Source organism: Saccopteryx bilineata, chromosome 1 (assembly GCF_036850765.1).
Source record: "Saccopteryx bilineata isolate mSacBil1 chromosome 1, mSacBil1_pri_phased_curated, whole genome shotgun sequence".
In the NCBI taxonomy this organism is placed as follows: Eukaryota; Metazoa; Chordata; class Mammalia; order Chiroptera; family Emballonuridae; genus Saccopteryx; species Saccopteryx bilineata.
The window spans coordinates 358,626,804-358,652,058 of record NC_089490.1 but is presented as its reverse complement, the minus strand read 5'-3'; the positions used below and the strand labels follow the sequence as shown (position 1 = coordinate 358,652,058).

Here is a 25,255-nt window from a genome sequence, read left to right as displayed (position 1 = left end):
AGTATATTTTGCTAAAGAAACGTCAATATTTAAAAATGAGTTAGAAAATAAAACATTGAAAGACAAGTGTTAACTGTCTGAAAAACCAATGGTTTTTCAGTATGCCACTTATAACTTAAACTGCCAAAATAAAGCAAAACAAAAGTGAGAAACAAAAGTTTCTCAAACCACAGCCAATCTCATATACCTAGAATGGCAGTTTACAACAGATACTATTAAGCACTTCACAAAATATTTCAAATTTAGGAAGCAGACTGAAAAACAGTGGAGGAAAGAGAGGAGGCCTGATCTTCTCTTTTACTTTGGATTTCACTTAATGGATTCCATAACTTCTTTCTGATTATTTTCTAAGAGCCATATAAAAGTAGGAGAAAAAAGCAGAGGGAATCAATTGTCCTAGAGACCAGAGGACTAAATCACACAGAAACACTATTTTGGAAGATAAAGTATGGAGCAGCTTTAGAAAAATGATTTTAGCTATGAGCTACCATCAGCTGTCAGCAAAAGTTAAGAGCCAAATAACACCATGATGAAATTCTACTTTTTAAGATGTCTCAGGTCTGAAATCTTCCCCTGGCTCATAGTAGGTTCTAAATAAATGTTTCTGAATACTCTCGGTTTTAAATATCAACTTAGCTCTTCCCATATAACTAAACACACATAAGGATAAAGGCAATAATAAAATTACCAAAAAGCAATTAAGAAATGAGTAACAGGATCACTAGGAAAACAATCTCCCACTTAGATACTCAATATATAAATTAATCATATATTGCTCTAATTCTCCAAATTATCTGTGCTTTTACAATGCATACATTTAAATTAAATTTTAGAATAGAGATGCTCCTTTTAAAATGTGGCCTCTGTTTATCATAAAATCAAAGGTTATTTTTCCAGTTTTAAAAATGTATGGGCCCTGGCCGGTTGGCTCAGTGGTAGAGCGTTGGCCTGGCATGTGGGAGTCCCAGGTTCGATTCCCGGCCAGGGCACATAGGAGAAGCGCCCATCTGCTTCTCCACCCCTCCCCCTCTCCTTCCTCTCTGTCTCTCTCTCCCCTCCCGCAGCGAGGCTCCACTGGAGCAAGGATGGCCCAGGCGCTGGGGATGGCTCCTTGGCCTCTGCCCCAGGCGCTAGAGTGGCTCTGGTCGGCGGGGCAACGCCCCAGAGAGGCAGAGCATCACCCCCTGGTGGGTGTGCAGAGTGGATCCCGGTCGGGCGCATGCGGGAGTCTGTCTGTCTCTCCCTGTTTCCAACTTCAGAAAAATACAAAAAAAAAAAAAAGTATGGAAAATGTCCCCAAAACAAAATGTACTCCCTAATGCAAAAAAGGCCACAAAACAGTATTTCTAGAACAGACTATTTAGAAGTAAAAAACAAAACAAAACAAAAACAAAGTGAAATAGTCTATTCACCTATTAGAAAGAATAAAATACTGAGCCATGAGGCAGTACATATGCATTCACCTTCCCTCTTATACATGCACTATTAGGACTCACTGAAGGGTCAAAAATCTTCTAGATTTTGCTAGTTTAAATGCAGGAATGACTAACAACCCAAGAAGGTGTATCTAGGATGATACTTACCTTATGATAGATTATACCACTGTGCTATTATGTATTCTGTGTATGGATACACAAGCAGTCAGCGGAAAGGTACACACCACACTAGCAAATGCTTGGCTGGACCCATAAGGGCGGATGACCAATGGAATATCAAGATATGTGTCGATTCTCCAGCCCTCATAACCACATTCCAGACATCTCACGTAGTCCTTCAGTTTGCCTTGATACAGTTCATTTATAAGATCAGCCTAAAAATAAGAACATTTACACTTTAAAATGCTCCTTAACAATAATTTTTAAAATGTGAAAACAATTCATGCTTTTAAAAATGAATTTCAAAAGGATATGAATTCTTACTAAAATCTTAAAAAACTTTAACATTTGTCTAAAATTCTATTAAAAAATCAAAGTTTGATAAAAACTAAAAATCAATTAAATTAGATTAGCACTAATTGAAAAATCAATGTACAAAAATTATCTACTTCAATTCTCATATATTAAAAAAAACCCACTATTAAAAAATGTTCTGTTGAAATCAGTCACCAATTTATGATACTATTAAACCTCATATCTTTTCATTAGGTTGAAAGTACATCTTAATCTATAACTTTAAGCATGTTAATTATTACACAGTTAAATAACTGGCTGTTTTTATAGCTTTACATATGCATATCACCACTCTCACAATAATATATTCTGATTTCTCAAATCATATGTTAGCTCAAAACCTTTTAGCATTTAGTAACATATATAAAACAATTTTAAGAAGAAAGATTTTAACGTTTTAAAAATGTATAGAAAATAAAAATAAAAAATCTTAAACTCCATCTCCCTTAAAATATCTTCACCTAAAAGAATGGATCTCTCACTTCATCCCCAAACTTAGCAACTGGAGCTGTTCTGCCCCAAAGAAAGCAAATAACTCCTGAAGTAAGGACCCTCCATGTGAATGTTATGCCTCAATATTCTTGTACCCAAACTTTGGAACGCAGCACACTTGTCCCAGATGATCTTAATGAAGTGTTAACCCATAGAGTGATGTAACAATAAGGGTAACTCAGACTTATAAAGAAGAAACAGGCCATTATACCATATATATAAATTACTAAAATACAATCCCACAGGACTATGTAGAGAAAGTATATCACCAGATGAACTTATTTTTTTCCAAATTTTTTAAGAATAAACAAGAAAAATGCACATTACAGTTTACCTCATTCATAAATTTACATCTCTTCAAATGTCTAGGACTTATAAGCCTTCAAACTAGGATCTACCATCATTATCGATTGCAATATTTAATGAAGCCTTCTTCATTCACCTGCCCCAGTCATATTTGATTTAGCCTTCTGTATGAATTCTAATTGGTTCAATCCAGTGTTTTTTCATATTGTTTTGATAACATACCACAGAAAGAAAATAATTTGCATTGCAACCTGGTACTTATAAGTGTAACAAAAGTTACATAATAACAACACTTCCCCTTACTTATGTGGTACTCTCTTATACTTTTCTGTTCTATTTCATTTTTTTCTTTTTTAAATGCTGGTGTAGATTCACTAAACTGATTTCATAACCCAAAAATGGAACACAATCTACATTTTAAAAAACTCCGGTCCAAGCCATCAAAATAATTCCAATCAAACAACAGACCCTCTAGGCTACTGTCCAGATGCCCTGCCCACCATTCTTCCCTTTTTTAATCCCTATGATCCTCTATCACTACACCCAGTATAAACCCTCTGTTCTGAATCTTTTTTTTTTTTTTTTTTCCTGAAGCTGGAAACAGGAAGAGACAGTCAGACAGACTTCCGCATGCACCCGACCGGGATCCACCCGGCACGCCCACCAGGGGCGAAGCTCTGCCCACCAGGGGGCGATGCTCTGCCCCTCCAGGGCGTCGCTCCGTTGCAACCAGAGCCACTCTAATGCCTGGGGCAGAGGCCAAGGAGCCATCCCCAGCGCCCGGGCTATCTTTGCTCCAATGGAGCCTTGGCTGGGGGAGGGGAAGAGAGAGACAGAGAGGAGGGGGGGGGGGTGGAGAAGCAAATGGGCGCTTCTCCTATGTGCCCTGGCCGGGAATCGAACCTGGGTCCCCCACACACCAGGCCGACGCTCTACCGCTGAGCCAACCGGCCAGGGCCTGTTCTGAATCTTGAATCACGAGTCTCATCCAATTCAGCCTTATTCCTCATCCCAATGACTTGGCTAATGTTTTTCCATCTTTAATCTGTTTCTCCTCCCACTGGATAATAAAAATAGGGTCAGAAAAACAAGGACCCTAACCATCAAAAGCATATGACTATACTTCACTGGTCAAAATAGAGGTAATGCTTGATGAATATACTTTGTAATGTTCTACAAATTATAAGGCACATAATTTACTTAGTAAATATCTTGAAATACTATTCAAGAATCATCCCCCAAATCATACAAAACAGACACACACACACAAACACACCACATATTTTTTTAGCTAAAAAGAAACATCTAGTAACAGAGCCCAATTTCCTTATTTCAAGGATGAGGAAACTGAGGTCTATGTTGGTTTAATGAGGATTTTTATGACTCAGTTAATGGTCAACTGAGAATCTAGTATTTTCAATTCCCCATTTAGTCCTTTCACGAGTAAACTATAATCAAGCTAAAACATTCTAATAGAATACAAGTCACATTAAGGTAATGATTGATTTATTAGAAAACACTCCCATAAACTTTTGAGAAGGATGAATTACCTGTTCTGTTTGTTTCCATTTCTGTTCCAAAGCATCAAACATGACTCTGCACAGTTCTTGTACATCATGCTGCTGCCAAGCTATTTTAAGAGAAAATTTAATTAAAAATAGCAATAAATTTAGTGTAATAAAATGTTAATTTGTTGTTTAAAAACAAATGTCAGAAACATGAAAAAATCTATACAAAATAATGCTAAATTTAAAAGGAACACAAAATACATATTAGTCATGAAGAGGCAAGCATAGGAAAAGAGAGAGATCTCAGCATTTACGAACAACATACAGGTATGCTGGTGTTATATACCAGTGGTCCCCAACCTTTTTTGGGCCACGGACTAGTTTAATGTCAGAAAATATTTTCACGGACTGGCCTTTAGGGTGGGACGGATACATGTATCACGTGACCAAGAAAAACGTCAAGAGTGAGTCTTAGACGGATGTAACAGAGGGAATCTGGTCATTTTTTAAAAATAAAACATCATTCAGACTTAAATATAAATAAAGTGGAAATAATGTAAATTATTTATTCTTTCTTTGCGGACTGGTACTGGTCCACGGCCCGGGGGTTGGGGACTACTGCTATATACAATATTTGCTATTTTTGTTATTTTTCTCTACAGAGTTTCAAAAAAAAAATCTAAGATGATAAACCTAAAAAATTTTTAGTTTAAGTACATATAGAGTAAAACAAAAATGTATTTCATAGGAAATTTATGATTGATCAAAAATTTACTCCCCAGAGCTTACATTTTAAAATTAAGTTATTTTTAAATCCCGACAAAAAGCAATGAAAATGTTTAAAGTTAATTAAGTTCTTGATTTATTTGTTTATAATGCTGTCTGCCAGAATTCCTTTGAATATTAGAAATACTTATCATTACAAGAGAATTAGTACCCTCACTACTATCCCATCCAAAGCTCCTTGTAACGTCAGTGGTTTCAATTGCTCTCTTTTTGCTGGTTTGTAACAAAACAAAAAGCCTTTGTAATTGGTATGGGATACTTGTCACTGGATCTTCTTCAGATTCTTCAAATTCCCACCTATTGAAATAAAATAATTGAAAGTTATTTATCAAATATTTTTATTCTTTAAAGCATAACATTAAAATAAAAACAATGTAAAATCCTATACATAGTTTGAATATTAACTAGTTATTAATATCTAATGAAAGATTATTCATTCTCCAATTCATAAATTCAGAAGAAATTTAGATTTTAATAAGAAAAGGCATAAGAGAGCAATATGAATGAATGAAAAAGCACATTTAAAAGTAATTGTTGGCCCTGGCTGGTTGGCTCAGTGGTAGAGTGTCAACCTGGAGTGCAGGAGTCCTGGGTTCAATTCCCGGCCAGGGCACACAGGAGAAGCGCCCATCTGTTTTTCCACCCCTCCCCCTCTCCTTCCTCTCTGTCTCTCTCTTCCCCTCCCACAGCCAAGGCTCCATTGGAGCAAAGTTGGCTCGGGCGCTGAGGATGGCTCTGTGGCCTCTGCCTCAGGCGCCATATTTCAAAAAATATACCTCAGGGGCATATTTCAAAAAAGTCAAAATGAAGGATTATAGATAAAAAAGACTGATTATGAGTTGACAATATTTCAAGATGGGTGACAGGTTCAGACAAATTCATTATAATATTTCACTATTTTTTAATGTATAAAATTTTCCATAATAAATGTTTTAAAAAGAGAATATGTTAATAAAATAAGCTGGATATGATAATTACTCTCATATACTTTTGATAAACATTAGTCTAGCCCTAACTACAGGACTGTCTCAATAACAAGCAAATCCTAACCAAAGAACTTAAGGATCTCATTGAAAAAATAAGATGGGTGGGATTAAAGTTTGTAATGTACCCACTAAAGTCCTTAAAATAATTTATATACAATAAAATAAATGGCAAAGACAAAATTAAATAAGGATAATATTTATTGATTCTCTTTATCTTAAGCTGTCTTCCTCAGTAGAATCTTTTTAGTTTCAAAGAAGGCTAGAACGTTAACTTTCCTGTAATGCAATTTATAAATATAATAAAAATATTTTCTGCTTTTGGTATGGCCCTCTGTTAAAGTATTCAATACTTTTCTTATTTTAGGGCTTAGAAGTTACAGCTGTCTGATCCTGTTCTTTTTTCACACACCAAAGCTCCCTTCTGTCTTGCAGATGTCAGTGAAATACATTTCACATTTTTATTCTCAGAGCTTCCATGCAAACACTTCTACTCATTATTCACTCTTGTATATTCAATTCCTAGCTCTTTTTTATTCTTGCTTTTCTCAATAGAAAGAACCTATACTTGACATTATGGGATCTAAAATTCTCCCTGTAGCTGTAAAGAAACAGTGAAGTCAAAATACAGAATGCTTAAATTTCTTGCCAGTAAAATTCACTACTGGGGATAAATCACTATAATATAAAACTGAATTCTCACCTGTCCTTTAGTCCTGGTACAAAGAACCATAAAAAGGTTTTAAATCTTGTTGGTACTTGCTGTTATACCAGTCACCTAAATTAGAAACTTTGGTGCCATGTTTGATTCTTCCTTTTCCTTTACTCCTAAATAAAATTTGTCACTAAGTTATATATCACTTTTCAATCTGAAATATAATCACTGCTACCAACTTTGTTCTGAGCCTCATATATCTGTACCTGGCTTAATAACAGATTCCTCCAGGGTTCCCTATCTTCCAAATCAATTCTGTATGCTGCAATATAACTTTCCTAAAACGATGTATTTAACACATCACTTACATGCCTCCACATCTAAAGTGGTATAGTGTCTGCTGGCTATCAGATAACAAGAAAAAGAACCCCATCCTTTCACGCTAGTGCTACCCTGTCTGTGTGCAGTGAAATTGAGCTTTTTTAACAAGCCATCCTTTCCTTGGCTCTACATTATGAAACATCATCAGGCTCTCAGGCTTTGTTTCCCAACTATCCTTAAGCATCACTCTATTTTCACAATCCTCATGGCATTCAGCCTTCCTTTCTAACTTTGTTTAACTTCCTCTTCTCGATCATTGAGCTCCAGTCACAATGGATTTTTGTTCCTTAAATTAAGGTCTTTGCACTTGCCGTTCTGTGTGTCTTGACTTCACAAGATCTTCTCCAGATCTTCACAAGATTGGCAGTTTATTGATAATGGCAGTTCCTTAGGTACCCCGTGACTACCAAATCTCCTGACAGTTACTCTTTCCACAATGCCCTGCTTTATTTTCTTCATAGCATATATGACTATGTAAAATGGACTCATTTCTATAAGCTGACTTATGGAAGCTTGAAGAGGGTGATTGTTTTATTCACCACTGTAATCTCTGCCTAAAAGAGTGCTTAACACACAGTAAGTACTCAATATATATTTGCTGAATGAATAGACCTGGCTGTGCTCTTAGTCTCTTCCACAGAGCTATATATTTACATACCGCTTTCAAGGATTAGGACTCATGGTTAATCAGTTCCTGGGATCCCCATTCCTATGCATTACTTGGCAAAGCAGGCACATCACCCTAGACTGTTCAATTTGTTCTAGTTTTCAAAGCAGGGTCTAGACTCCATCTATTAACCTCAACATCTAGTACTCTGACAAAACTCCAATTACGCTACCTCTTGGGGCCCCTATAACAAATTATACTTATTGGCATTAGCTGTAATACAGGCAGAATCGGGAAATGAATACTGAAATCTACTGAGCTGCATCACTTATCTAGCATAGTAGCCTCTGGCAAAGTACTTAATTTCTCTGTGCCTTCAGTTACCTCCTTTGTAAAATGTGAATAACACTGTATAATTCATACAGTTACCATTAAGAATTATATGAGTCTACATGGAAAGTGTTCATTACAGTGTCTGATATATAAATTAATAACAACATTCAGGTACTACTTACTACTACTCATTTTTGCTCTTGAAAGTCCCCCCATATGTAATGTCTCTATCTTCCCAACTGGGCCAAACCTTACCTAGCTCATGACCTCAAATTCTACTTTCTAACTAAGCTACTTTTCCAAGTTTTATTACTCTCCCTTCTCTCTAAACTCTCAGGGTATTTGGCTGTCCTTAAATGTTATTTAAACTATTTCATATACACATATGTTGCTATTGTGGAGAGATCTGTAACTTAGTCAAAACCAAATATCTTATTTCTAACTCCATCTCTATCCATCAAGTGCCTAGTATATAAACACTACTGGGTAACAAACACTTGCTGAATAAAAAAGATGACAATTTTTATAAGTAAATTGAGCTTACATATGAATGTAAGGGTAATATAATGTTTAAACAATACAACCAATATTAGAAGTTCCCAAAATATTTTAAATACATATTTATAGTAATTTCAAAGATGTTAGTCAAAAGTAACATCAAAAAGAAAAGAAATCATTTATATCTACTTTAAAATGTTTTCAAAAAATAAAAGTTATGTAAACCTTGAAGGAAAAATACAAGGCAAGAGTGTATTGTATATTACCAAAGGCACTCATAAAATAAGTGCCTGACATTAGGTTTTATTTACATATGGACTTTCTTCATAAAGCATTTTAAAATATATTTATGCGATGTATGTACAGTCTTTTAGAAACAAACACAAAACACAGAACAGGTGCATTATGTATTAATTAGAAACAAAGAGAAAGGAGAAGTGGTTTAGCTATACAGATGACCTCAAAAAGCAAGTAACGTATTTCTTCATAAAGGTGTTAAAGCTATAAGGGAAGTATATAAACAATAATTTATTCCTAAGGTAAATCTTATCAATTTTATCTTTTGCTGTCTATGCACTTCTAATTCTCTTTCCCCACAAAATTTTCATATACCAATCTCTCATAAAATGGTTTTCTCATATACTATTCTGGTGCGACTTATGAAGTGAGCAATACTCCATACTTGACAAATAACTGTAAGAAGATGAATTAGATTTTATTCATTAAAAACTGTATTTTAATTTTTGATCATTTTTATTCATATAAATTTTAAAATACTTACTTATATAATGCATTCCTAAATTCAGGAGTCATAAAAAGTGTTTGCAAAAGGCTATTCAAATAGCAAGTCATTGCTTGGTTTACTAATCCCACATATCCTTTAAAAAAAGAACAAATTTACATGAATCAGCATTTATATTTTAAAAATAAGAAAAAATAACTTAAAAACTTAATATACAGTATAAATTGAGAGGTTCAGGTTTCTTAGTTGGAAATTACTCCTATTTTTTCAACAGCACCTAAGTAGTATATATACTATATAAACCTTCTTCTCAGAAAGTCAGGATATCTTGTTATATGCCCAGAGATACATATGGGTATTATGTAGCATTTAATAAAAGTGTAAGAGATATAATACATTGTTTAACTGACATAAAAATAAAAATAGATTATTCACCAAATCTAAAAGTTGCAGTTTAAAATTGAAAAGCATAAACATATTCACTTGATCCCACACACCCAATGTAGGATGACTGAACTAAACCAGTTAGCCCTGTCATCAGGCCCAATAACACAATTTCTACCAAGAATTAATAATATATGAGATAAATTCTTTATATAAACTCAGAACGACTTCCTTTATTTTAACTGGCCCATCCAATACGAGACTTTATAGATCAGCATACTATGCAAAGAGTGACTATAAAATGAGAAGTCAGAGATGGAAGCAGGAAAGATTAGAGGGAGAGAAGGAGAAGAAGGAAAAAAAGGAGAAATGTATATGAACTTAAAATTTAAGCGAGGAGAATTTAAGAGTGTTGGGGAGGCCTGTGTCCTCAGAAGTTCACAAGCGCTTTTCAAAAAAAATAATAAAAGTACTTAGCTTTATATATCTAACTGGATATGGCTACCACTGTGGAGAACACATTTTTGAAACTCCTCTCTGAAGTAGACTACGGCCCAGTTTATGAAATAAACAACAAAAAACGTCTCATCATTTTAGTTATCCCTCATTATTTGAACAAAATGTGGTAAACACCTTGCTTAATAACTTATTTACTTATAATTATACTGAATGACTCAGTCTCAAAAATTCTTTTAAATCCTTTCTCAAAAGATGCTAAAGGTGTTCACTAAAGCTTTCAAAATACCTTTTCAATTTTCCAACAATTATAAAAAAATGTCATAAGAAATGCAGGCCCGTCTGTCCAGGCAGTGGCACAGTAGATAGAGCGTCAGCCTGGGTTCGAAACCCCAAGGTTGCCAGCCTTAGCATGGGCTCACCAGCTTAAGCTCAAGGTCGCTGGCTCAGCTGTAGCCCCTTGGCCAAGGCATATATGAGAAATCAATAAACAACTACAGTGACACAACAAAGAATTGATGCTTCTCATCTCTCTCCCTTCCTGTCTGTCCCTATCTCTGTCTGTCTCTCGCTTAAAAAAAAAAAGAAAAAAGAAAAGGAAGGCCCTGTGTACAACTATATCACCAAAGAAGGTGAAGAAAGGACTAAAAAATGTGAATGATAAATTTTGGTCAGTTGTGTAAAAGAGGAATAGATTCCACACTATCTGAACCTGTATAATTCTGAGAGACCAAGTAGCTACCCACCTTTCATTTTGGACTAAGGTTCAAGCTTTGATTTCTAAAGGCTTTCATCTTTATTTTAAGAACACTGTGTTTATATATTTTACTTCATATTTTTTATAATTATAATTTGCTTGAATTTCTAACCACCCCCCAACTGAGTTGTTTTCATAACATTCTGTCCTTTATATATATTAGAGACTTTATCTCGCTAATCTGTAATTATACATTTACTGATATTTCTTCCTTATCAGACCAGGGGTTGAGTCTATAAGCAGCAGGTGCACATGAGGGGGATGTGCCTGATTATTAATAATGAAAAGCATAATTTCATTTTTATTCATATATACAGATTCTTCCCCACAAACAACAGTGCTCTAGCCAGGAGACCACATTATTGTGCATCTTCTTCCCAGCTAACGCTGCCTGGGATTTCTCTTCTCCATCTCCTTCCCCAATTCCTAAACATTCAAGAACAATCACGCTACCTACAGTTTTAAAAATACTACTATTGAGTGTCAGCTCAGCGTGTGGATGTACCAGGTTCAATTCCCAGTCAGGGCACAGAAGAAATGACCATCTGCTTCTCCACTTTCCCCCCATTTCTCTTTCTCTCCTTCTCTCTCTCTCTCTTCTCCTCCAACAGCAAGGATTTAATTGGTTCAAGCATATCGGCCCCAGCCACTGAGGATGACTCCAGGGAGCCTCCTCCACCTCAAGTGCTGAAAATAGCTCAGTTGCGAGCATGGCCACAGATGGGCAGAATATAAGGGTTGCTGGGTGGATCCCAGCCTGGGCGCATGCAGGAGTCTGTCTCTGTATCTCCCCTCCTCTCACTTGGAAAAGAATAAAAAAATAAAATAAATAAAATAAAATAAAAATAAATAAGTAAAAATACTACTATTTTCCTTTGTGTACCCATACATCAATCATGTATTATGTATTTGTGACCCTGTTTCCCTTCTTTGGGCTTAAAAAAAAAAAAGAAAAAAGTGATAAGGGAGAGGTTTAGGGGAAGGAGGGGTAATAGCAATTCACTTTTGCTGTCACTCATTTTGCCAGAATGAAGAGTGTCTCACATAAATGTATTACTGTTTTCTTAAAAAAATATAAGTTTTAGTGAGACTAATAAGTTTAAAGTGCTACTGAATTAATAGAAATCTTTTGTCATTGTGTATTATCTAAATCAACAATGACAACTATTATCATTGTGGGTCCTGTATCTGAAATAGGCGTGAATAAATATTGTTAAGCATTATAAGCCAGTAAGGGAGAAGAATATAAGAATACATGTTGTAATTTTCATACAACATCAGGGCGGTTAATTATTTCGCAGACTAACATGAAATTTCTGGCAGACCAGCAGCAGTTAGTACACCAGCAGTTGAAAAACATGGCTGTAGAGAATACATGCAGAAAGAAATCATGAACATAACCAACAGGCAATAAAAGAGCAATCAAAGAGGCAAGCTCTCTGGCTGGGTGGTTCTGTGGATAGAGCATCAATGAGGCAAACTCTTTGAGTAGATAAAAGAATTGTTAAAGAAACTGGCCAAGAACAAATAGGCATTTAAATAATGTAACACCCTAGTCACAGAATTTCTAATCACCTCCGGGTCCACATCAACCTTCAATCCACTCCTTACACCTCAAAATTCATATCTCCCCACCTCCCAATCATTATCTATCAACAACAGCTAACTAACAGAGAGAGCTGGCAGGCAAAGGAGACAGGAAAGAATATGTTAAGTCCTCAAGCCCATTGCATTATAGAGAAATGTATTCCTAGAACCTTAAGGTAAAATCATAAGAGCATTTTTCAATTAAAACATTTTGTACACAGTGCCAAGATGTATAATAACTTAAGGAAAATACAAATTAAACAGTCACTAACAAAATTAGTTTTAAATTTAAAATTTATTTTTCAAGTACAGTTTGCATGCAATATTGTTTTGTATTAATTTCAGTGTATATAGCATAGTGGTTAGACAACCATATACTTTACAAAGTGTTCTTCCCAATATTTCCAGTGCCCATCTGTCACCACTTATAGTTATTACAGTATTATTGACTATACAGTGTGTCCGTAAAGTCATGGTGCACTTTTGACCGGTTACAGGAAAGCAACAAAAGACGACAGAAATGTGAAATCTGCACCAAATAAAAGGAAAAGTCTCCCAGTTTCATATCTATTCAGTGCAGTTCGATGTGGGCTCATGCACAGATTTTTTAGGGCTCCTTAAGTAGCTATCCCGTATAGCCTCTACAGACTTGTCACTGACTGATGGCCTATCAGAACAGGGCTTCTCCACCAAACTGCCAGTTTCCTTCAACTGCTTATCCCACCGAGTAACGTTATTCCTATGTGGTGGCGCTTCATTATAAATGAGCCAATATTCATGCTGCACTTTGGTCAGGATTCAAATTTAGCGAGCCACAGAACACACTGAACTTTCCTCTGTACCGTGCACATCTCAACTGGCATGGCTGTGGGCTGCTCCACTGTATACACAGTGTTACGTCATCATCTGCGCATGCGCACATGCTGCCACATCATCCTACAGAAACTGGGAGGGTTTTCCTTTTATTTGGTGCAGATTTCATATTTATATCGTCTTTTGTTGCTTTCCTGTGATCGGTCAAAAGTGCACCACGACATTACGGACACACTGTATTTTCTATGCTGTACTTTACATCCCCATGACTACTTTGTAACTACCAATTTGTACTTCTTAATCCCTTCACCTTTTCCACTCAGTCCCCCAATCTCCCTACCTTCTGGCAACCATTAGTCTGTTCTCTGTATCTAAGAGTATATTTCTATTTTGTTTATTTATTTTGCTCTTTAGATTGCACATATAAGTGAAATAATTAATATTTGTCTTTTTCTGACTGACTTATTAGTCTTAGCACAATATGCTCTAGGTCCATCCATTTCTTTTATACGGTCAAGTAATGTTCCCCTGCCTCTATGTACCACAGCTTTTTTATATACCCACCTAGTGATCAAAGTAAGTTTTGAAGCACAACTCCTTAGGATACTTATATACTATTTCAATTAACAAAGGCAGTACCCCAGAATACTGGAAAAAAATATACAGGTAGGAAAAAGGAGTGGAGCAGAGGTATGTGAGGAACAATAATTGGAAATCAAGATTATGATTACATGGCAATGTATATCAAAGGCCTCTAAACTTTTAAAAAATAAATGACAAATTAGTAATTCTATTTCTGAAAATTTACATTAAGAAAATAATCATAGATGAAAGTAAAGACTTATGTGCAAGAATGTTTACTACAAAACCAGTAACAATTTAAATATATAAGCCATATACAAAAACACTAATTTTCAGCCATTCTGACTTTCAACTCTGTATTAAAATACCACTTAATAGTATTAAAAAATACTCCCCATATAGTATTAAGTAGAAAATATAGATTAAAATTCTGCTCCTGACTTGTTAAATCTAGATCTTTCTCAATGTTCCAACTATCTCAAAATAATTTGGGACGCTTATTTAAGATAAACTGAAATTTATCCAGCCTGCTCCAGAGCAGCTAAACCAGTACAGCTTTGGAACCTACATTGTTAACACATATCCCCAAATGAATTTTTTTTTAAGTGAGAGGAAGGGAGACAGAGAGACAAATTCCCACAAGCACCCCCAACGGGACCAACCCTAGCAAACCCCTACTGGCGATGCTCTGGCCATCTAGGGCAGTGATCAGGAACTGAGCTATTTTATATTTTAGCTCCAGAGGTGAGGTTCCACAGAGCCATCCTCAGCACCAGGGCCAACTTGCTCAAACCAATCAGGAGGAGAAGAGAGGGGGAGGAGAAATAGAGAAAAGAGGGGAAGGAAGGGGATAGAAGCATATGGCTCTTCTCCTGTGTGCCCTGACTGGGAATTAAACCCAGGACATCCACATATCAGGCTGATGTTCTACCACGAAGCAAATCAGTCAGGGCCAAAATGAATTTTTAAGAAGTATTGAGGGCCCAGCTGGTTGGCTCAGTGGTAAGAATGTCAGCCCAGGGTGTGGATGTCCCAGGTTCGATTCTCAGCCAGGGCACACAGGAGAAGAGCCCATCTGCTTCTCCGTCCTTCCCCCTCTATCTACTCCTCCCGCAGCCAAGGCTCCATTGGAGCAAAGTTGGCCCGGGCACTGAGGATGGCTCCCCGGCCTCTGCCTCAGGCGCTAAAGTGGCTCCAGTTGCAACACAGCAACATTCCAGATGGATACAGCATCACCCCCTACTAGGCTTGTCAGGTGGATGCCAGTTGGGCACATGTGGGAGTCTGTCTCTGCCTCCCTGCTTCTCACTTCAGAAAAATAAAAAAATAAAAAAAGTAAAAAAAGAAATATTTGATTCTCAAATTTTTCTCATTAGACACTGTAATGAGAAAAATGACTTATTGTTACCTATTATCCAAAACAGAAGATAATTTTTCATTCCCTTTTATTTTTGGTAGTTTGCTGCAAAAGTTCTACTGATATAAATGATCCTGAATACCAAACATGACCAGCTTTAACTGCAATTTCCAAAACAAATACACCTTTAAACCTGCACAAATGATTAGCTATAAGAAAATCAGTTTACATTTTACTTACAAAATACAGTAAATGGAAAATTATAGATCACAATCAAACAAAATGTGCAATGTAACTCAAGTTTTATTTTTATACCAGGTATTTGCATATAATTCTTCAAATCATCTCTGTTTTGAAGTTCTAAGACTAAAGATTCGAAAGCCATACATACCTAGCATTAACTAGCTGCGAAATCAAAGGCTTCTCTGTACCGCAGGATCTATTTCTTTTAATATGAATAATACTATTGGCTACAAAGATTTAGTTTTAACATAAAATATGTAAAAGTATCTAAATTATGTTTTTAGGCAAGTAACCCATCACATAATGTAGAATATTCTTTGTATACAAAAAAGGCAATTCACTAGCTCAACAAATAGAAAAAATTAAAAAATCTAGGTTCAATCATGTTTAGAAAACAGTTAACAGAATTTTTAAATTACATGATCAATGTCAAATATATGATTTGATTAAACTAAAAGGTAACACAGTAGGTCTAATAAATTAAGCCTGGCCTATCTGCTTCAAATTGGAAGTGTCACTCATAACCTATTCTAATCCAAAGGGAGATAAGAGACATTCCTTTCCAGAGGAAGTCAATATCAAAAATTTAAGATTAAAATTCAAAATATAAACTTAAAAAAAATTATGTCTTCCTTCAAAATACAAATGCAGTATTTTTTTTACTTTATTACTAAATAGTGGCAGTAATAATATAGTAAAAGCAACCATGTGCTGAAAGGAAAACCACATTTTTGTTTTAACTTTGCTTCTGTTAGCTACTGATCCTGCTCTGGGTCTTAGTTTTCTCATCCACAAAATGAGGGAATTAGGCTAAAGATTGTTAATATTACTCTGGGCTAATGCCCTACAGCTTATGAAAATACAAGAGTGACAAATCTTACCAGTTTCTGATTTATTCAAAATAGATGAGTAGGAGTAGCTCTGGCTGACATAATCACTGGTAGAGCCCACAGAACCTTCTCTTGGAAGTGGACCTATAAATCTGTCATGGACACTGTCATCCCCAGCACTGGAATCCTCCTAAAATGCAGCATAACCAACAGTTACTAAATGGCAACTGTTGCTGAAAGAATGAAAAGAAGACATACTAATTGTTGAGGCAAAGGAAAAAAGATGAGGCATTACTACTATAACTGTTACCATCAAGACATTTAAAGGAGTGTATACCTTTGGCATTTCCTGTAGGGAGGTTTAAAAGATGCCTGATAAAAACACTTCAGAGAGTTGTTCATGTCCTTCCAAAGTTCTTACTTTCTCAGTTTTCTCTAAATTTCTTTCAAATTTCACTTACACAAGAAAAAGGAGTCCTTTTTTAGTACTAATAAATCAAAAATACCATTATGAACTCCTTGATGACAGTTTATCACTCATTTTTACATCATCCCTGCCAAGTAGGTCTGACAAGCTGGGAATAAGGATTGAATGAAATGGATCGTTTCCTACGGCATCCATAAGAAATTCCCCCATTAATGAGAAAAATGTCAAAAAGAACTAAGGGATATAAAATCAGTGCAAACAATAAAGACAGAGCTGAAGAGTAGTTATTAAGCATTTTAAAACATAAACCCCCAAATTGTGAATCCAGATATTCCTACATTTTTAGCTGATTTCAATGTCAGACTAAACAAAATCATCTTATATCATAAAAATAATGAGATTAAAGCAGTTCAGAGACCGTATTCTGATAATGCTTCCGTACAGATGCAACTGTTTTTAATTATTACCTACTGTCCAGAGAGGCATTCTAATTTACAATAGACTTCTAAATGAAAAGCATCAAATAGAACTTTTCCTAAGTCAAGTTTCATTGCAGAAAATGGTTCTGAAAGTCTAAAAACTGTCTGAGCCTTCCATTCATCAGTACATAAAATAGCAAAGTTAAATCAGAACAGGTTTTCTCAGTCTGTCTATCTATCTATCTATCTATCTATCTATCTATCTATCTAATGAATGTCCCTCAAATTGGAAGTTACTGGGTTAATTTATCTCTAAAGTCACTAGACCAGACAGGGAATCATATCAAAATAAAAATTGGAGTAAACACTAAAAAAATAGAAACCGCCTGACCTGCGATGGCGCAGTAGATAAAGAACTGACCTGGAACTCTGTGGTCACCTGTTTGAAACCCTGGGCTTGCCTGGTCAAGGAGCTTCTGCTCCTCCCCTCTTCTCTCTCTCTCTCTTTCCCTCTCTCTCTCTTTTCCTCTCTAGCTCTCTCTCTCTCTCTCTCTCCTCTCTAAAATGAATAAATAAAATCTAAAAAAAAGAGAAACATATCATATAATTTACAAACCAGTCATTCCCCCAAGGGGGGGGGCAGTGAGAGCAAAAAAATGGCAGAGTAGAGAATTCTGGGGTGGGGTCTGTCCCTTCTCCAAAATACTAAAAAACCTTGGAAAAAATTGTCAAAAATTTATAGTAGGCCCTGGCCGGTTGGCTCAGTGGTAGAGCGTCGGCCTGGCGTGCGGGGGACCTGGGTTTGATTCCCGGCCAGGGCACACAGAAGCGCCCATTTGCTTCTCCACCCCCTCTTCCTCTCTGTCTCTCTCTTCCCCTCCCCCAGCCAAGGCTCCATTGGAGCAAGGATGGCCCGGGCGCTGGGGATGGCTCCTTGGCCTCTGCCCCAGGAGCTGGAGTGGCTCTGGTCGCGGCAGAGCGACGCCTCGGAGGGGCAGAGCGTCGCCCCCTGGTGGGCGTGCCGGGTGGATCCCAGTCGGGCACATGCGGGAGTCTGTCTGACTGTCTCTCCCCGTTTCCAGCTTCAGAAAAATACAAAAAAAATATATATTTTATAGTAAACACATGAATACTTAACCAAAGGAAAAGCCACATCATTATACAGTACGAGATCTCTGTGGCATTTTTACTTATCCTAGACCACCCTCATCCCTATTGTGGTAGTGGTCTTGAAGATGGTTATTCTCAGCATGGCAACAGATTATTTACACAAACAACAGTGCTATGGATGCCCAGTGTTACCATGTGAGCATATACTTATAACCAACCAATATAAAACAGAAATATAATTTATTATACATAAATTACAAAACACATCTCTCCTCCTTCCTTTGGAAAACTGCTTCCCAAGTAGTAGGTGACACTGCATAAAAATTAAGAATTTCAGGGTTTCTAAATAGTTTACCATCAATATTTGAGGCTGTTCACCATCTTTATCTGTCAAATGCAGAAAGTTCTTCTTTCCTGGCTCAAAATTAGCATCAAGAAGAGACTTGTCACTGGTGTGATCTAGTGGAGGCTATGGGCATAAAGTAAAATATCTCAGATAATGAAAAACATTAACTGTGATAATAAAATAAAACAAGCAATATGCAAATAGACATATATCAACAATTATTCGGCTAAAGTAATCTTTTTAAACAAAGATTCTGGTGAATTCTATTGATCTACACTTGGAATGAACTCATCTACTTGTGCATTGGGACGGTGAAGCCCAGACACAGTGCACACACTGACAGGTGTCCCAGACATTCCCCTTCCCCAACGTCTAAAACACTGAAAAGAGAAAAAGTAAAGGTTAAGAACTAATGTAAAGTACTACACAAAAAAATAATTATAAACATCTGTGTTTTATGTTCTCTAAATATGCAATATAGTATCTAATAGATTTTCATGAAAATTAAAGATAATTTTATGTAACTAAAAACTGAAGACATGTTTTACATATGAATATACTGAGAATTCTCAGATAAGCAACAAATTAAACAACCCAAAATAATTATGTAATATAACAAAATTTGAATCTTAAGAAAGACCCCTTAAGTAAAAGCCTGTCCTAGTAAAATAGGTATCATTATACCTATTTTAAGTCCACTGCCAGGATCCAGACAATCTCAGGGGGATAAAAGTAATCACTCCTTTGAAAATTAAATACCTAAAATATTTAGTCTTTCCTTAACTCTTTTTTTGTTAGGGTGATTTCAACCTTAGCTAGCATTCTGATGTATTCTAATTGGTGAACAAGAGGTGAAGCTCTGTATGCTTCAGGCCCTCCTCACCCACACCCTAGGTTCACTGTTGAGAAAAGTGCAGAATGGAATGAATACCACATTCTTTTGTTTTAAAACATTTTTGTTACATTAAGAAATGTTTTAAAGATATGAAGATGTCTCCTTAGAAGGGCTTATTTAATAAAAAAAAGCCTCTATTTCTTGGGAAAGTAACATTTTATGAAAGTGTATCGCTTCCCAGCCTTTTGGCTAAGACCAAGTGTAAAAGTAAAGGTATTAAGGACAAAATAATTAAGAAGTAATTTTTCAACTTGATATTTATGTGACTTTTGGCAAGTTAGTTACTCAACTTTCCAATCACTCAGTTGCCTCAGCTGTAATACAAGGCTGTAACAGCACCTACCTTATAAAGTGGTTATGAAGATTGAGGTTATATTTGTATAGAGCCTAGTAAGAGCAAAGTAATTGTTAAGCAAATAAAATATATAATCTATTTCTTATCTTTGGCTCTAGAAATCCATGAGAAAAAAAATGGAGATAGAAAACATGAAGCTAAGAGAAACCACACAGGACGAGGAAAAGTATCACTGGATCCTTTACATTCTCTGGCAGGAAATAAAAGATCAGATGATATAACTCGAATACACAGGGGTTTCACCTCAATAAATGTGTTATGTGTACAAAGTGGTGAATAGCTAAGAGGGATAGGTTTTCAGAGAAGCACACATTCAGCATTCTACAACAAGCAGGTTAAAGTTTAATTATAGAAATAGACTGTAGGCAAATAAAAATATAGAAATGAGTACTGAAGAATAGCCAGAGCTGAAGAGAAACAGTAATCCTGACACAGAGCTATTTGAAGGTATGTAGATGTTAATTTAATAAACACTTTTTGAGTATCTAAGGAAAATATCTACAGAGAATACAAAATTAATATTATGAGGTCATAGCCATCAAAATACACTCTACCAAATGGAATGACATAAATAACAACTATAATAAAAGGAGACTATGATAATTGGCACAGAAGAATAAAAATTGAAATAAGAGAACAAAGAGAAAGAGATTACTTTTCAAGTTGCATGAGGAAACATCAGGTAAGGCTTCTTAAAAGTGAAATATAACCTGACCAGTGGTGGCACAGTGGATAAAATGTCGAGCTGGGATGCTAAAGACCCAAGTTCAAATCACCGAGATCACTGGGGCTCACTAGCTTGAGTGTGGAGTCACTGGCTTGAGCATGGGATTATAGACATGACCTCATGGTCACTGGCTTGAGCCCAAAGGTGGCTGGCTTGAGCCCAAAGGTAGCTAGCTTAAAGCCCAAGGTTGCTGGCTTGACCAAGTGGTCACTGGTGTGGTTTGAGTGCCCAGGTCAAGGCACATATGAGAAGCAATCAATGAATAACTAAAAGAGGCACAACTACAAGTTGATGCTTCTCTTCTTTCTCCCTTCCTGTCTGTCTCTGTCTTTCTCTCAAAAAAATAAAATAAATAAAAGTGGAATATAAATAGGACTTGGGTAGACATCTATGAGAGTATAGAAACTATATAAACTAAAAAAGAGGCAATACTAGAAATTACATGGTGATATAACAGGGAGTATTCCAAGTTTCAGATAAAATATTGTTTCTCTTTGTATACTTTGTTGGTCTACCAATTTGTACTGATTTCAGAGGAAAAAGTTGACTAATTTTATTACTAGTTCTATATTTTAAAATATAACATGAATTTTAAAGGGATATCAGGCAACATCAAACACCTTGGGTTCTTTCATAGGGCCAATCAAAACTATGCCATCCAAATACACATTTTTTTCATTTGCCATTAGAGAGATCTTCCTGGAAAACTTAATAACAGCAATAACATAGGACAGAAAGAGGCATTATAAACAAAAGCATGGATATAGAAAAGTATGGAAATTCAAGTTAAGAAAATAAAGTAGTCCAGTATCTGGGAGTTAAGATTACAAAGATAAAGGATCAATTGTAGCTTGTCTTGAATGCTAACCTAGGAAATCTGATTTTTAATGGTAGGTAGTGAGCAGTCACCAAAGATTTCTGAACTGAAAGGTGGCACAAATACTGTGATTTAAGATGACTGAAGATAATTTTAACAGTAGTATGCAGAGTGAATCTGTACTGACAGAAAAAGACTGTATAAACAGTCTAATACTGCAGTTACAACTAACTCAACAGTCTCCTCCACCACTCTCCCATGCAAAATTGATCAATGCCCCTTCTTTGCACTCAAGGCAAATTTATAATATAGTACTTAAAACATGTAAGTGTAATTGTTTTTTGATACATCTGTCTCTACAAGTAGACTATAAAATCCTCAAAGTGGAAGTCATGGTACCACCAATCTTCCTGATCAGGGACCTACTGCTCTACCTGGCACAGAATCTCTGTTAAAATTGATGTGTATAGCCTGACCTGTGGTGGCGCAGTGGATAAAGCGTCAACCTGGAAATACTGAGGTTGCCGGTTCAAAACCCTGGGCTTGCCTGGTCAAGGCACATATGGGAGTTGATGCTTCCTGCTCCTCCCCTTCTCTATAATAAATAAATAAAATCTTAAAAAAAAAAAAAGAAAGTGTCAAAAAAAAAAAAATTGATGTGTATATCTTTCCATTCATTTCTCTTTCTGTATACACTTTTTTCTTCTTTTCCAAAAATTAATTATAAAATACATATAATTTTATATCATACATTTTTTTATTTAAAAATACAAGAAGAACATCATTCCATTTAGTAAATATTGAAAATTTTTGGTAGTTGACACAATATGACAAGTCATCTTACATGAATTAAAAATAACTGGTGGTGCAAACTTTAGGATAAGCAACTAGTGAATGAGGGCAAAGGGATGACGAGGGACATAATTCTTGAGACTCTTAATATTACAGTTTTGCTTATATTAAAAAGGGTTCCAATATTTAATATATTCACTTATAACAACAATAATAATGACTATAATATTAGCCACTTAAGAGAAGATACTTTAAGTCTAGGGTTTTACCATATCAGCAGTATTGACTCCATTTCCCCACACCAAATCAAAGGTTCCATTTATGTAGCCTACTTTGTTGGCCACATCTTCAAAGAGCTTTCTCAGTGGAGTAGATGCTGGTAAATTTAAAGTGATCCGTTCATTCACTGTCTTTGAGTTAGTAGTATCTTGTATTATACATAAGACTCTAGGTTCTTCAGCAGCATTTTCTATCTGAAATTTAAAAATATATATATATAATTTATCTGTAAAGAAAAGCAATTATGATTAGTTACATTTTTTATAATTAAATGTTTTAAAAATCCTACAAAATGTTATTTGTGCTAGTATTGCTGTTTTGTTATGCTGGAACATTTTAATAGATATGTCAAACATATGTCAAACATATAAAGCACCACATTTGTTTGTTTTGGAAAAACTGGGGGCATATTTAATAATCAACAGTCAATTCTTATGGATATTTGCTTTCACCTTTCAAGGCTTGTAAATCAGTGGTCAACAAGCCACAAAGACAGTATACCTTAGCAATTTTCAGTTGAAAATAACAAAATCTGACCCTTAAAAATGTGCCATCACCTTGCTAGCACAGTCAAACTAAGCATGTCTGGGTCTCCTGAAGAAACAGAAACAGAACTGTGTAGAAATGCAGTGAGGATTGTCTAATATTTCAAAATCCATAACTAAGGGACATAGACAAACCATGCCTCAGGACCAGAAATCCAAAAAGCCCATTATCAAAGTTCTGGGAGCTAACAAGCTAATCCAAAGAAATCAGCCAGCAGAAAGAATATTTTGAAAAGCAAGAAAAATAAAAACTTTTCAATTACCAATGCAGAAAAAAGTTAGGGTCACAAATTCTCCTTTCTTTTTTCTCAGTAATTATCAAGACAAAAAAAAATTTAAAGGACATGTTCTCAAAGAAGCTATATCCCCTCTCAAGCTACTGAAGGACACCATTTTTCTTTCTCACTTTCCACAGGAGTAATAGGTTAGATCAGATACTTGTGGAAGTTCTTTCCCTCCTGCTATACTGGCCAACTCAATGAATGGCACCTTCATCACCAGCTGGTAAAGTCAGAGGGCTGAACATCTTCCCTGTCTCCTTCCTCCTATTCACCTCACACAATCACCAAATTCTTATCTCTTTATTTCTGCCTGCAGCAATCAGAATCTTACACCAAGATGATGGCAACTGCTTCCTGAGAAAGTTAACTTCTTCTAATGTTATCTTCCTTCAATCCAGAATAGTATTATGCAACTGTGATCATCTAAATCTTTTGCTTTCCGTCAAAGTCAAGTGCAGCAGTCATTTAACTGGAGAACCTCTCAGCATCCCCATGATAGCCTTTTCAGAAATATAAACTGTACAGACTAGTTCAGTAAGCAATAACATTTCTTTTCTTTTAATATAACCTTTTGTTACTTCTATATTATCCATTTTTAAGTTAGAATAATTATCATTAATTAGTACTGAAGATAGAATAGACATAAGATTTGCCTGCTTGTTTGATGTGGTGATACAAATATAATTTGTTTCTGCCATATACAATTTTGGGCTTGCAAGAGATGACTGAAGTTAAATCTAATCCAATTAATTTAGAACAGAAATAAATTGTTATAAATGTATATATAATGTTTAAGACATTGGCTAGGTACTATATTTTAGACAAATCAAAATACTTAATTATCATCAATAACCCATTTAAAAACAAAAGGAGAATGCATTTCTATAAAAATATTAAGGTGACAAAAAGAGTATTACTGATATACTTCTCAGAAATAAAAAACAAAAAAGCCTTGCCTATAAACTTAAGGTGTCATATTGAACATAATGAATTGTTTTATACATTTTAATCCCAAACTGAGAAACGCAAAGTGGACCTTTTTAAAAATTGGTTTACAACAAAAGAGTGAAGAACTAAATTTCAACTATAAAAGATACATTTTTACAGTTTCAAAGGTATACTTCAGAAGTAGGTTCAAGTTTTCCATATATAAAACACCAGGTGGCCAGCTTTTAAAAGCTTCAGATAGGTTGGAGTTGATCCTCTAAAGAAGATGACACTAACTAGGAATTCAGGAAAAGGGTTGACATAGCATTATATATAATAATGGTGATGTGGCAACATCTAATGGTCAAACAGCAACAGTTCCTCCTTCTTCCCCTAAATACATGAAATAAGGTCCAGGTACTATAGCCTCCTCATCTTTCATCCAAAAATGTGGGGGCCCTGGCCAGTTGGCTCAATGGTAGAACATTGGCCCAGCATGTGGAAGTCCCAGACTCAATTCCCAGTCAGGGCACACAGGAGAAGCGACCATCTGCTTCTCCACCGCCCCCCCCCATCTCTCTCTCTCTCTCTCTCTCTCTCTCTCTCTCTCTCTCTCTGTCTCTCTCTCCCTCCCTCCCTCCCTCCCTTCCTCCTGCAGCCATGGCTCCAGTGGTTCAAGCAAAGTAAGCCCCAGACGCTGAGGATGGCTCCATAGCCTTGCCTCAGGCACTAAAATAGCTCAGTTGCTGAGCAATGGAACAGCAGCCCAGATGGACAGAGCATCGCCTGGTAGGGGGCTTGCTGGGTGGATCCCGGTTGTGGTGCATGCAGGAGTCTGTCTCTGCTTCCCCGCCTCTCACTTAAAAAAAAAAAAAAAGTGGGGAAATTATCACCAACTAAACCTCATTTGAAGATTTAAATGTACAACAGTAAACACAAATTTAATTCCATGTGTGCCTTTTATTATTTTTAAAATGGCAAAAGCTTTCTTCTCTGTGCATTTCTTTTTAAAAAATTGCAAAATATAAAGAAAAAAGTGAAAATCACCTGTAATCCCATAACACAGAGATAACCATATATTAACAT

General features: G+C 35.8%; 1 protein-coding gene across 3 annotated transcripts in view; it reads right to left on the bottom strand.

The window, feature by feature from the left end:
* USP47 (ubiquitin specific peptidase 47) overlaps nucleotides 1–25,255 on the bottom strand; it is a 124,839-nt gene that overhangs the window by 65,686 nt on the left and 33,898 nt on the right. For all 3 annotated transcript variants that reach the window (XM_066250968.1, XM_066250969.1, XM_066250970.1), the window contains 7 exons: nucleotides 22,407–22,610; nucleotides 18,561–18,674; nucleotides 16,301–16,439; nucleotides 9,280–9,376; nucleotides 5,193–5,338; nucleotides 4,298–4,377; nucleotides 1,661–1,810 (listed from right to left, as the gene is read on the bottom strand). In XM_066250968.1, the coding sequence (XP_066107065.1) occupies nucleotides 1,661–1,810; nucleotides 4,298–4,377; nucleotides 5,193–5,338; nucleotides 9,280–9,376; nucleotides 16,301–16,439; nucleotides 18,561–18,674; nucleotides 22,407–22,610 (930 nt within the window). The remainder of the gene's footprint in view (nucleotides 1–1,660; nucleotides 1,811–4,297; nucleotides 4,378–5,192; nucleotides 5,339–9,279; nucleotides 9,377–16,300; nucleotides 16,440–18,560; nucleotides 18,675–22,406; nucleotides 22,611–25,255) is intronic.